General features: G+C 41.7%; 2 protein-coding genes across 2 annotated transcripts; one reads left to right on the top strand and one right to left on the bottom strand.

The window, feature by feature from the left end:
- Nucleotides 1–477: 477 nt before the first annotated feature.
- klb (klotho beta) lies at nt 478–7,803 on the bottom strand. The gene is made up of 6 exons (XM_034092318.1): nt 6,609–7,803; nt 5,016–5,529; nt 4,418–4,686; nt 4,056–4,312; nt 2,952–3,883; nt 478–2,115 (listed from the first exon to the last, which is right to left on the bottom strand). Exons 1-6 carry the CDS (start codon nt 7,371–7,373, stop codon nt 1,700–1,702), a joined length of 3,153 nt encoding a protein of 1,050 aa, XP_033948209.1. The 5' UTR covers nt 7,374–7,803; the 3' UTR covers nt 478–1,699.
- Nucleotides 7,804–9,219: 1,416 nt separating this feature from the next.
- tlr1 (toll-like receptor 1) lies at nt 9,220–12,862 on the top strand. The gene is made up of 2 exons (XM_034092824.2): nt 9,220–9,432; nt 10,447–12,862. Exon 2 carries the CDS (start codon nt 10,454–10,456, stop codon nt 12,860–12,862), a length of 2,409 nt encoding a protein of 802 aa, XP_033948715.1. The 5' UTR covers nt 9,220–9,432; nt 10,447–10,453.
- The last annotated feature ends 6 nt before the right edge of the window (nt 12,863–12,868 follow it).

Consider the following 12,868-nt stretch of genomic DNA (forward strand, 5'->3'; position numbering starts at 1 on the left):
GTAACAGATAGTTTATGTAACGTCACGCTTTTAAACCTTCATAATAATTTCATATATCCATACATCTAAATGTGTAATTTGGCCCTTGATCATGTATATTTGACAAATAGTCTACAGCTATATATCACTGTGAATTTGTATATTTTTAACTGTTTAGTTCCGGGTTTTTTAGCTGTTTATGTTTGTTTATTTTCCACTCTTTCATTTTCACATGATGTGCAATGCCTTGTTTACATGCTGCTGTGACGAAAACATTTCCAAAATTGGAGTAAATCTTATGTAATCTTATCCTACATAAAACTAAACCCTAACTCTTCATTTAAATTGAATGTTATCTTGATTCTCTTACATTTGTAACAAATATTAATTTCATGTTAGTAGATAAAATGATAACTGTTTGTCATTGTTACATCTGAAGAATCTGAAACATCTGACAAAGTGTTTCCCTCTTATTTATTCATTAAAAGGATGGTGCTGATTGCTTGTAAATGATTACAGCTAACATTTCAAAACTATAATTATTTAAATATTTAAAACCATAGATGATCATAGGGATGGTATATTTCTATCTTACTTCTATATAAAACAATGACTTTTAAAATCACCTTTCAATGTGAAATAAAAGAACAAACAGGTAAAGAAGTTTGAACATAATGACTCACAGATTGCATTCAATTATTAAACTGTGTTCATTAACGTTTAGTCAAAAATTGAGGAAAAAAGATCAAGGCTACCGGTTCAAGTTAATTGAGATGTACTGTAGGTTCTTACATGTGTAGCTGCCTCCTACTTTAATGTAGATTGATCCACTGGTGCATAGTCACCACTGGATCCGTTTTGTTGAACAAAAATCCATGAAAATACTCTTCACCTTTTTTTATTTTACCCATATTTAACACAAGACAGACGGTGTTTCAGTCAGCGCTCCAAACTGTGACACTAGGGGGCCTCATTGTCCTGTGGAGAGTTACACAGTCTGCTTCACACAGTAAACATCATGCGTGGTGTTTGAATAAAGTGGATACCACTTGTAAATCTTTTTTAAAACTTGGTCCTACAAAGATTTGTACAATCCACAATTCATTTAGCTAAACCTATAGAATGTATAATTGGTTCGAGCCCATTCTAGTCATCACTGACTCCAAAACAATACTTGAATCATGTCATTCAAATATGTTTTTTACATAATGGAGGTCCCATACATGAGGTCATTTATTAGGTAAAGCATGTTCTTCCAATTTAAAGATAACTGTAAAACATGTGAGTCAATAAGAGTTGTTTACTTTGCAACAGTATACTATATATTTTTTGTATATCCAGATTTCATTTAAATAATGTTCTATATCTTAGCATATAATAGTATCAATTGTTTTTATTTTATTATTTTTGATATTCTTTAACTGTGTTTATGTACGCGCAATGTACCCACCAAGACAAATTCCTCGTATGTGTTAACATACATAAATAATAAACCTGTTTCTGATTTCTGAAGAGTCTTTAGCGTTGATTACATTTAACTCATTTAACATTTATTCCAATTTTCCTCCATGTTAACCCTGTACTTGACAGTATTTGTCAGTAAACTGATCACACATTTGTCACAAACACATAAATAATTGATACATTATCATTGTTCTTCTCTGTCAATGAGCCGCACACATTTCGTCTGCTACACATTAGAGAACCAATGTGTCTCCAGTTAGCACTTCAGTGGTGGACACAAGCATACAGGGACTCCTTCTATTTTTCTCCTCCTTTTCACCCCTCTCCTCCTGCCTTGTGTCTGGTTTCTTTTAGTGTAGATTACAAAGATGACCAGTGTTGCCAACATTACAGCTGTTATTAAGATGCAACCTCCGAAGACCAATATCGCTTTGTTCTTGAACATCCATCCACAAACTAAGCAAGGTTCATGCAGCTCGCTTAGCCTGCAGGTCTTCATGGTGTCATCCTCAGGGAAACCGCCACGAGTGATGATGTTGTTGTACACAGCGATGGAGGCTTTGGCCTTGGATTCGTGGTGGGTTGAGGTGAAGAGGCCAAACTGTGGGGCATGTCCATCTTGCAGTTTCCAAACGTAGAAGCCCTGAAGATTGACTTTGTCTAATTGGCGAGCTGGAGACAAATAATAACAGAGAAAAGGTAGATTAGAAACCCTCATCAAATTGTTCTTCATCTTGGAGCTATATAATAACCCAAATTACTTTATTTTAGCGTTACTTAATAAAACCCCTTAGGTGCTTGACATTAGTACAACGTAAAGGCACTTTTATTAAAACTGTACTTAGGTAGAAGATTCAGATTAATAACAACAAATAAATGATCGTGTGTTATTATATGATCTGACCCTATGGTGAAATTCAGAAACGACGTTGCAGTATATATTGTTTAAAATCTGGCTCCTCCTTCAGCTGCATTAAAGTAATAAACAACTGAAAGCCTAAGATGATTATGATAAAGTAAGATTAGATATATTTGTCTGAAATGGGCCTACTGTATGTGCAGGATGATTTGATGATAATACTTTTGTACTTCAGCTTAGAGTACATTTTTAATGTTTAACTTGTAACTCAGTATTTCCACACGGTGTACGTGTAACTTTTAAAGATCTGAGTATTTCGTCCACCTCTGTGTGCAAAACATGTCAGCCATAAAAGGCCATAAAGGGCACAGTGCGAACACAACACTGATCAACACTGTCGCCTATAATGTGTTTCTCTCCCCTCCTCCCTCTTTTTATGATCTTCATGTGTTCTCATTAATCCTGCTTTTATAGTAGGGAGCAATGTGGTCATAAAATCTATATTGCCTGTGGATATTTGCCTCTATCACAACATGCTGAATTCACCGGAGGTCCATTTTGTTTCCAATGCAAAATGATTACGCGAAACATTCTGGATCAAAGAGGAACACTACTGATGGACATGAAGGATCTGAAATGCATGCCCCACCTTTTAAGGCCTCCTGCAGGTAACTCCTGAGAAAGTGTTGCCTGAGTCTGTCCTCCACAGGAGCCTGGTCATCGACCCCACTGGCTGTGACGATGATGGGCAGAGCCCCTCCATATCTCTGGCTCACCCAGTTCAGGAGCTTCCGCAGACCCCAGGGTACAACAGCCTGCCCCAGACTGGAGGACGGCCAGGTGGGGTCAGTTAGGGTGAGACAGCCATGATCAGGGGGTTCTTTCTGCTGAGACTTGCCTTGTGTGTGGGGATATGGAGAAACCAAACGGGTGGTAAAATGGTTCAGTGCGATAAAACTCAATGACCCTCTCAGCTCCTCCCTCTCAGCCACAGTAAAGCTTGGAAGAGAGGATCCGGGGAGGCCCATTACTCGAGCTCTCTCCTCCAGGTATTCCTTCATTTCTTGTGGGTAGTCCCCCTTGCTATGCTTCTCCTCATGGCTAGTCCCAAGCAACGGGTCTAAAAAGCGACCGAGTTCAAACAACAGGAATCTCTGAGCTGCGGCTGTGTGTGAGTCCAGGAAGGGGTTCGCAGGCTTGGCCCAGTCGGCGTGCAATGCCAGTGATACCAGAGCTCCATGTTGACTAAAGTGTTCCCTCTCATACAGCCGCCAAGCTTTTGCATGAGCCAGAAGAAGGTTATGAGCTGCCTGATGCTTCTCTTTCTCACTGAAATAAAAATCTACCAGTCTGTTTGGCTCGTTGATGGTGATCCAGTAGGTAACCCAGGGCCCCAGCTGCTGGTAGCACAGTCCTGCATATTTTTGAAAGGCCTCCACTGTGCTGTAGTTTAACCAACCACCAGAGGCATGCAGCGGCCCAGGAATACCCAGGTTTGGAGCTCTGTGTGTGGGGTAGTAGAGAATCACGACAGGCTTCAGGTTCAGCTTCTTGAGCTCGGTCAAGACACAGCGGTAGTACCTTAAAGATGAAGAACAGGATTATAGAATCAGCGGTTACTGTGCGTAGAAAGAAATGTAAAATGTCATCTTAACATGTATCTGAATCTGGCTAAAATCTATGCTGTACAGTTTTTAATTTAATTGCCTTGTGTTGCTGCATTTTGGAAAACTGCCCATATTTGTGTTTCTACCTCAGAGCTTCAGTGTTCACATTCGAGAGGTCTCCCTGGGGTAAGAGCAGAGACCAGTTTAGAGCAAAGCGGTAGTGAGATGCCCCGGTGGATGCAAACAAGCGGAGATGACCCCGAATAGCCAAGTAGTCAGTGCACTGGGCCCGCCCGGTGGGCATCTTTATCCCCGGGACAGGACGCAGGGATCCGTCCCCTGTCACGTTCCAGGTGTACAATTGGGGGTCGGTGAACTGTGGTGAGGAAGGGTAGGAGAGGACCTACAAAAACAGTAAAGACAGAAAATAATGAAATGTAGCATTTTATAAGCATTTCATTTGCAGAAAGAACACTGTATTGTCTGTTCAGATTCTCTCTCTTCTTACCTGTAAAGTGGAGTCAGCAATGCCCCAGTGGAATTCGCAGGGGAAACGGCCTTTGATATCGCTGGAGGTTTCTTCAATGGGGAAACCATTGTCAGCGATGACACGCCTGTAGTACTGAGCCGAGGTCTTGGGAGTCCTGGGTCGGTCTGATTGGCTGAAGTCGATGTAGAAAAGACCTCGCCTAACACTGAAGCCATAATTCCACTCAAATCCATCCACCAGCGACCAGGCGGAGTAGCCAATCACCTGCACCGCATCAAACTTGATGGCTGCAAATGAAAGAGAATTTGTTTTGCTGACTTAGTTAAGTGTAATGTATGTTGTCAACCTTTACAACTCAAATGCACATTTGAAAAATGATTTGAAAAAAATATTTCATTTTAGATTTAATATTCCCAAAATAACTAACACAAACATTGATATACACACTAGTGTTCATACCCAAGTTTTATTTTTGTTAAAAGCAATGATGTTTTACTTTATGTCCACCAATTCTGTAAATCTGAGAGCATGTTGTTTATTAATAATATGTTGGTTAGTTCATGGTCATCAGCTTCATTACATTGTTTTTTATTATGTCCTTCTTTTCTTCTCTTACCCTGCAGGACCTGGTTGATAAAACTCTTGGTCAAGTAAATGGCCACCGTGTCCTCCTTTCCCACACTGGCTTCAGTGAACCAGCCTCCCTCTGTCACCAGCACTGCCGGGTCCCCATACTCCAGCTTTATCCAGCGCAGAATGCGTCTCAGGTCCGGGGTCACAGTTTGCCCGTACTGGACCAGGCTCCGGCCCAGACGGAGGTTGTTCGGCCCGAAGGACAGAGCAAAGAAGTCGGCTGTTCCCTGCACCCAGAGCTTCTCCTCAGGGGAGAATGTGGGCAAGAGGGCCCCATACCTGATGTTTAAAGAGAGCGGGTAGTCCCCATCGCTGAAGATGGGGTTGGCAAACCAGCCGAGTACAGCCTCCATTGACTGTTGGCAGAGCTCAACATTGGCAGCTGTGGCTGCGCCTCTTTGAGGCTCCACCCAGTGGGATCCCAAAACGATGGATACCTTACCCTTCTGAGCCGGACGGAAGTGGGTGTTGTAGGTGTGCCATGCTTTTGCGTGTGCCTGCAAAACACAGCAGTCACGTTGTTATAGTTATCTATACTGTGACGTAGTCAACATAGTCACAATACAATAAGCCTTTTTCCACAGAAAACATGTTAATATTCTACAACACAAAAAACACAAGCACAAATTATATTTGAGGACTGACTTTATTGAGCTTCAGTTTGCTGACTAGCTATTAAAACACTGCAAACACTCACAGAGCAGCTAACCTCACACCTGCATTTGTTATTTAATTGAGAGAACATAAATAAAAATACATCTTATTAATTCAACACTATAAATGTAGTAGTAGTTGATCAAAAAATAATGCCTTGTTACTCTGGCTTGGTTTGGGATCATTTCAGGTACATTTCTAGGTGTTATATCGTTTCTTGAGATGTCGTGTTAACTAAGAGAAAAATAAGCAACAACTAAATGGGATTTGCTCATGCTATCTGCGTGTGTCTCCCTGTTCCCCCACCATCTGTGCTAGTCTGCATAAGCGTGAGTGATTATTAATGAAGCATATCTCCATGACTTCCTGTCACACAGTGTTTCGCTACAGCTCAGAAGTGCTGATGTGATGTGATGGACTTTGACTTCAATTTATTTTAAACCAAACCTGTCAAAATGAAATATAACTGGTCATATCATTACATAACTTCAACGTTGTTGTGTTTATTAAATGACATTAAACCTTTTCAATCTTTTGAAAGATAGTTATGCTATGAATCTTATCGGATTATACTTTTATTTTTAGCCCTGATATCCAATCCAGAGATTTTGGGCAGAATTGGATACCTTAAAAAAGGGATTAACATGGCTTTGCACTTTGCTCCACCAGTTATATGTTATGTGCAATACATCCCACATCATTCAGTTATAAATTGTTGAATTTGATTCAAACAAAAGAGCACTAAGACAGCCTGTACTTGCGTCACAATCTTGTTTGTTCAGGATACAAACATTCCTTGACCATCATAAAGTGATAAAGCTGCTGCAGAGGCTCAAAGTGTATGTCAGTTGATATCATGGGAATGAGTACAGAGTATATTCATGCAGGCTCACAATAGGTCAAGTAACCCTGTCTGACTCACCCTGATCAGATTGTGGGCCACCAAGAGAGATCCAGCAGGTCCGCCTGTTTCTCCAGGAGCGTGCACGCCTGTTCCGTACCCCTGCACAGCCACCAGGTATGGGTTATGCATTGTGAGCCAGTACCTGACGCGGCTCCCAAATGCATGGAAACAAAAGGCAGCATACTGCTCAAACAGTCCCACCATGGTGTCATTTTTCCAGCCCCCATAGCGCTCCTGCAGGACTTGTGGCAGGTCCCAGTGGTAAAGGGTGATGATGGGCTCAATTTTCTTCTCCAGAAGCCTCTCTATGAGACGGCTGTAGTGCTCCACAGCAGCCCGGTTGGGCCGACCTGTGGCATTCCCATCAGGAAAGAGTCTGGGCCAGGAGAGAGAGAAGGAGTATGATCTGACACCTAAATACTCCAGCGCCTCTACATCTTCTTCCCAGCGAGCGTAGCTGTCACTAGCCACATCGGCGGTCTCTGTTGACGCCTTATTTCTGACAGTGGAGTGGGTGTAATGATCCCAGATGGATGGGCCTTTCCCCTCCTGATCCCAGGCTCCTTCTGTCTGGAAGGCAGACGTCCCCGAACCCCAGAGGAATCCTGAAGGGAAGGTGTCATAAAGGAAAGACTGATTTTTTATGAAGTGGTCCGGGTTGGGCTGCTTCCAAATCTCCTTGCCCTCCCCAAGAAAGCAGGTGGCCTTGTTGCAGGCACACACTAGCAACAGAAGGGAGAGTAAGAGGCACTGTTGTGTGGGAGGAGAAGGATGGTTCAGCATATTGAAAGACTCATAAATCCCCTTGAAGAAAGGTGCTGCTCTCAGTCAGAGCAACGACTCTGTTCAGTATCATAAATCCTCTTGAGAAAGACAAGAGAGCCATAATGGTGGAGGAGTGAGGAGACTGATCACAGCCAGGAGAGAGTAACATCTGAAACTTCGTGGTGCGAATCCATCTGACAACCTGCTCAGACTTCCTTATCTCTTCCTCGGTGTACTTGTGCTCCCACTCAGCCCCTCCCTACCACATAATGTCCACACAATAATCAAAGGTTGACTCATATCCACACACATGCTCGTGTTAACCAACGGTGAAGTCTTTTCACCTCTAATCCCAAAAACGGTTCCCAATCGAATACAAAAAATGCATTTAAAAAGAGAGAGCTAACACTTCCAACACGAGACGGTTACTGAGTTTTTCCTGAGGGCACACATCTGCACACAGCTCTTAACACGCTGTTGATTGCTGTAAAAAAAACAAATGTCAATAATTAGCTTGCACTCTGATCCTAGCTCCATAACTAAGAAGCAGTTCACATTGTAGTCTCATATTTCCAGTAGGCATACAGATTGTTTTACCTCTTTAACTAAGGCTTTGAGTGCTGAAACACATTTCCCATTTGAGTTAATGGATTTCAATCAGTGACATTTATCAAAAAACAAGGAAGGATGATGCAGCCTGGAACTGAAAACAAACAAACCAGCCGTTCTCTTTCGGCTTATGGCCAGAAGTTGCTAAGCACCCCCATATTGAACTTCCAAGATGTGATCAAGCTATGCCAGGGGAGAACAGTGGCATCAGCTCGTATGGCCTTATTCCATTTAGCTCCACTTGCTTTGAGCAACAATCACTGACCAAAGGAAACAACACCGCTGCCAGAGTACAAACACTGCTGGGAAGTGTGTGCTTGTGTGACTGTCCCATCTGTCTGTACACAGGTGTGTCCTTAATAAAGCCTCCAAATCACAATAACACGAAAAGCCCCTTCCTCATCCTTCTTCATTAAAGGTAATGTGTGCAGAGTAAACAGTGTAGTTGCCCAGGATACACGTTGCTTCAAGGCATTAGTGGGAAAAGTTAATTGAGTTGAAATGGTCATTTACCGCCGCTGACCTCAGTGTGCTCGCTGCGATACTAAAGAAAAGACGCCCAAGAACACTGAGGGGAATTTCAAAGTCATGCTACAACCATTCACAGCAGGACATATTACAGATATACACATTACATAGTAAAGACAATTGTTAATAGTTTGAAGTATAGTATGATTGTGGCAAGCTGTCTCTTTATTATAAGAGGAAATAAGAGGCCTGCTTTTTAACATGGCTTTTAAATTGAAGTAATGTTAAAGTCGTTTTTTAATTATTGCTCTTTCAAAAAATGCTATCTGTGCTGGTTGAATTATTTATTTTTCCGAATAAATAGTTTTACTATTGTAATTCTCAATCTTGCAAAATTCGACTATTTTGTGTCCGTTTTGTTTTAATCTTTCTACAATGGGCTGCATGTTGGTGCTACATTAAAAAAAGTTGAGTGTCAGAGCCCGTGTTTTATCTGTAAAGGAGCAAAACCAAATGGCTTTTATAAGATTGTATAAGAAAAAAAAAGTTAATCATTACTAAATCAGAACAAAGGACTAAAATAATTTCGCTTCCCATATTGACATAATATCCAGACTGTCTCATTTGTTACATATAAAGTGGTTTCCCAAAGTATAAAGCTCTTAACAGTAAATAAAAAGGGAAGTGAAAAGAGGATGTAGATGAGAGAAAATACATAATTGGTCTGACAGTTGCTTTCATTTCCATGTCTGATACCTCTCAGTCATTATTTACTGTAACACTAGCAGGTTGTGTCAAATGAAAATGAGAAGTCAGAAGCAGCTTACTGTTTATAGATTTATAGACTAAGGACAGAAATCTTCAGCTGTTTGATCAGATTGCCCGCTGGCAATGTGTTCAATTATGATGCACTGCTTTATATCAATCAGTTAAAAGTCAACTCATCGTCACATTAAGCTGTGGTGCTTCTGCTGAAACAATCCATCTGATCTCAGTACAGGTTAGTGCACTCTTATCAATGTACTCTGACGTTGTTGGATTTTGTTGTATGGTGTTAGCCTATTTCACAAATTGATTAATAAAATGTTTGGATTAAAATGACACTTTTGCCGAAATTAATAATTAGGTTACACAAATCAACACATATACAGAAGCAATGGAGAGCTTCTAAAAGTATAAAACAAAGCTCGAGAAACATAATCATTAGATCTATCTATTGAACTCTAATGGATTTGTTCAGTATTTAAATTATGACTATAGATTTAAAGAAATAGTTCTTCAAATCTTTATATCTTATTATTATTATTATTATTATTATTATTATTATTATATCAACCAATATTTTTGCCGTCCCATAACTTCAGCATACTTTCAGCTACAGAAACCATTCAAATAAACATTCTGCCTTTTCAGCACATGATGGTAAACTTTCTCAAACTTTTTCAAAATGTGTTATACTTTTTGAAATATTCAGGTTTTTAAACTCTTTTTTTTAACATGTAACTCAATGGGAGGAACCTTCAAATCCTCTTTTACCTACACCGTGTGGAAAATGCTAATCCTTCCAAATTCTTTCAGCTACAAACTTCATTCCAACTTTAAAATGATCACAAGACATTCAGCTATTACAATCTTAATCAGATTTTTGATATCTTTTACACTTTTTGAGATATTTAACTTAGTTTGGAGCTTGGTAAAGAGGCCTTTTTCAGATTTAAAATGAGTGTGTATTGCGCAGCACCTTAAGTCTTAGAGTGCATTTATTCCTTTACTATTTGTTCATATTATTTAGTTCACCCCATTCATATCTATGAGGATAGGCAGAATACAATAAATACTGTATATTGCAATACATACTGTATAACACTACAAACATATTTCTCCAAAAGGAATATGAAGATGAATCAACTTTTTCTTGAGCTGTTTCAACAACAATATCACAGTCATCATTTATTTGTCATTTAAATTGTCAACAAAGTGTCCTACTTACATGTTTCCCTTTTCTTTCATCCAGACAAACAATGACACCTGTGAATGCTGCTCTCTGGGCGGCAGCCATCTTGATGGGACTCCAGGGGAGTTCTTCATTCCCTGACAGCAGGGTAGACCTCTCATCCAAAAACCTCCCCTCCGTCCCAAGAGACCTGCCACGGAAATCTGAGTATATAGACCTCTCATGCAACCACATACAGCTACTTCACGGAGGAGACTTCAAAAACACCCCTCTCCTCAGATTCCTCAACATTTCCTGGAATAGTTTGAAGGACATCGATGAAGAGACGTTCCTCGACACGCCGCTCCTGACGGATCTGGACCTGTCACACAACGGGCTGAGGAACCTGTCGGGCCAGCAGTACCTGCTCCACACAGAGAACCTTCTGGTACTCAATCTGGCCTTCAACAAGTTTCTTACAATGACCCTTGGGAGTGAGTTCAGTTCATTGGTAAAACTGGAGACATTGGCACTTGGAGCCCAAAACATCAGTTTGGGTGATTTCAAGAATATTGCTAAAGTGAAACTGCGTACACTCACTCTATCCCTGGAGAATAAACCCTGGAGTTATACAGCAGGCAGTCTGATCGATGTTCAGGCTCAAAGGCTTCAGATAGCCCTCACTGGGTCACGAATATTAGACCATGATCTGGTTGCTGATGGTCTGTCACTCTTCGCTGAAGTGGAGTTGATGAACTTGAGAAGTGGCTTCAAAGACCTGAGTGAGCAGCTGATAGAGAGAGTAGAAACCTTCACATCTCACCTGTATCTCACCAACATATATATCAGCTGGAAAGACTTAACTGACAGTGTGAATATCCTTCTACATACGTCTATTACCCACCTGAGGATCTCTGATGTGACCATGTACAATATGCCTTTTCAAGAGACAAATGTAACCCAGACGTCAAAGATGAAGTCCTTCACAGCCAGAGAGGCAGTGGTGAAAGACTTCTTCTTTTCTCAGGAGGCTGTGTACAACTTCTTTATCAACATGCCGGTGGAGAGTTTAGCAATGGTTGAGATGCCAGCCATACACATGACGTGCCCAAAGTCGCACAGTCCTATCCTCCAGTTGGACTTCTCCAATTGTGCTCTATCCGACTCCATCTTCTCCAGAGTGGAGGGTGAAGAAATTCTTGATTGTGAGAAACTGGATAACGTGAGGAAGTTGAATCTGGTTGGAAACAATCTCAGGAGCCTTCAGATGCTCAGCAAACGTGTGCAATATATGAAGTCTTTGCAACATCTGGACCTCAGCCTCAACTCTTTGGTTTATGACGGCCTCCTAGAATGCTTCTGGCCACCCAACATCACAAATATGACTCTGTCTTCCAATGGTCTGACAGGTTCCGTTTTTAAATGTCTACCAAAAGCAACAGAGAACCTGGACCTTCAAAACAACCAGGTTTCTGTGATACCATCATCCATCTTGAAACTGGGAAACCTTTCATCTCTGAATCTAAATTCAAATAGGCTGCGGGACCTGCCAGTATGCACGGGATTCCCCCTACTGAGTGAGCTTCTGCTCAAGTCTAATTCCCTCCATGCACCATCTGTGAACAAGCTGGAAAGCTGCCCCGAACTGAAAACCCTGGACGTCAGTTACAACCCCTTCACCTGCACCTGCGCACTGAGAAGTTTCATAAGTCTTGGCATCAAGTCTAAAAGGAGAAGTCACACAGGAATTAAATTGTTGAGCTGGCCTAAAGACTATTACTGCACCTACCCAGAGGCCGTTAGAGACTTCTCCTTGAAAGACATCTCAATCCCAGAAGTCTCATGTAATGTGGGCCTTCTAGCTGCAGCCATCTTGGGCCCAGCAGTTATTGTGATGATTGCAATTGTGACCCTGTGCCATCATTTGGATGTTCCCTGGTATATGGGTATGATCTGGCAGTGGACCAGAGCCAAACATCGTGCCAGAATGCGTCAGATTCGCCCTGAAGATCTGTTGGGTGTTGAGTTTCATGCTTTTGTGTCTTACAGCCAGCATGACGCAGACTGGGTTCAGAACTCCCTTCTCCCCAACCTTGAAGGCCCAGCAGGTGGTCTCCAGATCTGCCATCATGAAAAATCCTTTGTACCCGGAAAGACAATTATTGAGAACATCATCGCATGTTTGGAGAAAAGCCGACGGTCCGTTTTTGTGCTCTCTGCTAACTTCGTCAAAAGTGAGTGGTGCCACTATGAGCTGTACTTTGCCAGCCACCAACGCCTTGCTTGGGGACCGGATAGCGTTGTGCTGGTGCTGCTGGAGCCTCTACCTCAATACCTGATACCATCCAAGTACAACCAGCTGAAGTCCATGATGGCCCGGCACACATACCTGGAGTGGCCCCAGGAGAGGGCCAAGCACATGCTGTTCTGGGCTAATCTCAGAGCTGCCCTACAGGCAGACCTGCCAAATGCATCAGTGACTCGTGAGGAAGAGTAAAAGGAA

Source organism: Pseudochaenichthys georgianus, chromosome 10 (genome assembly GCF_902827115.2).
Source record: "Pseudochaenichthys georgianus chromosome 10, fPseGeo1.2, whole genome shotgun sequence".
NCBI lineage: Eukaryota > Metazoa > Chordata > Actinopteri > Perciformes > Channichthyidae > Pseudochaenichthys > Pseudochaenichthys georgianus.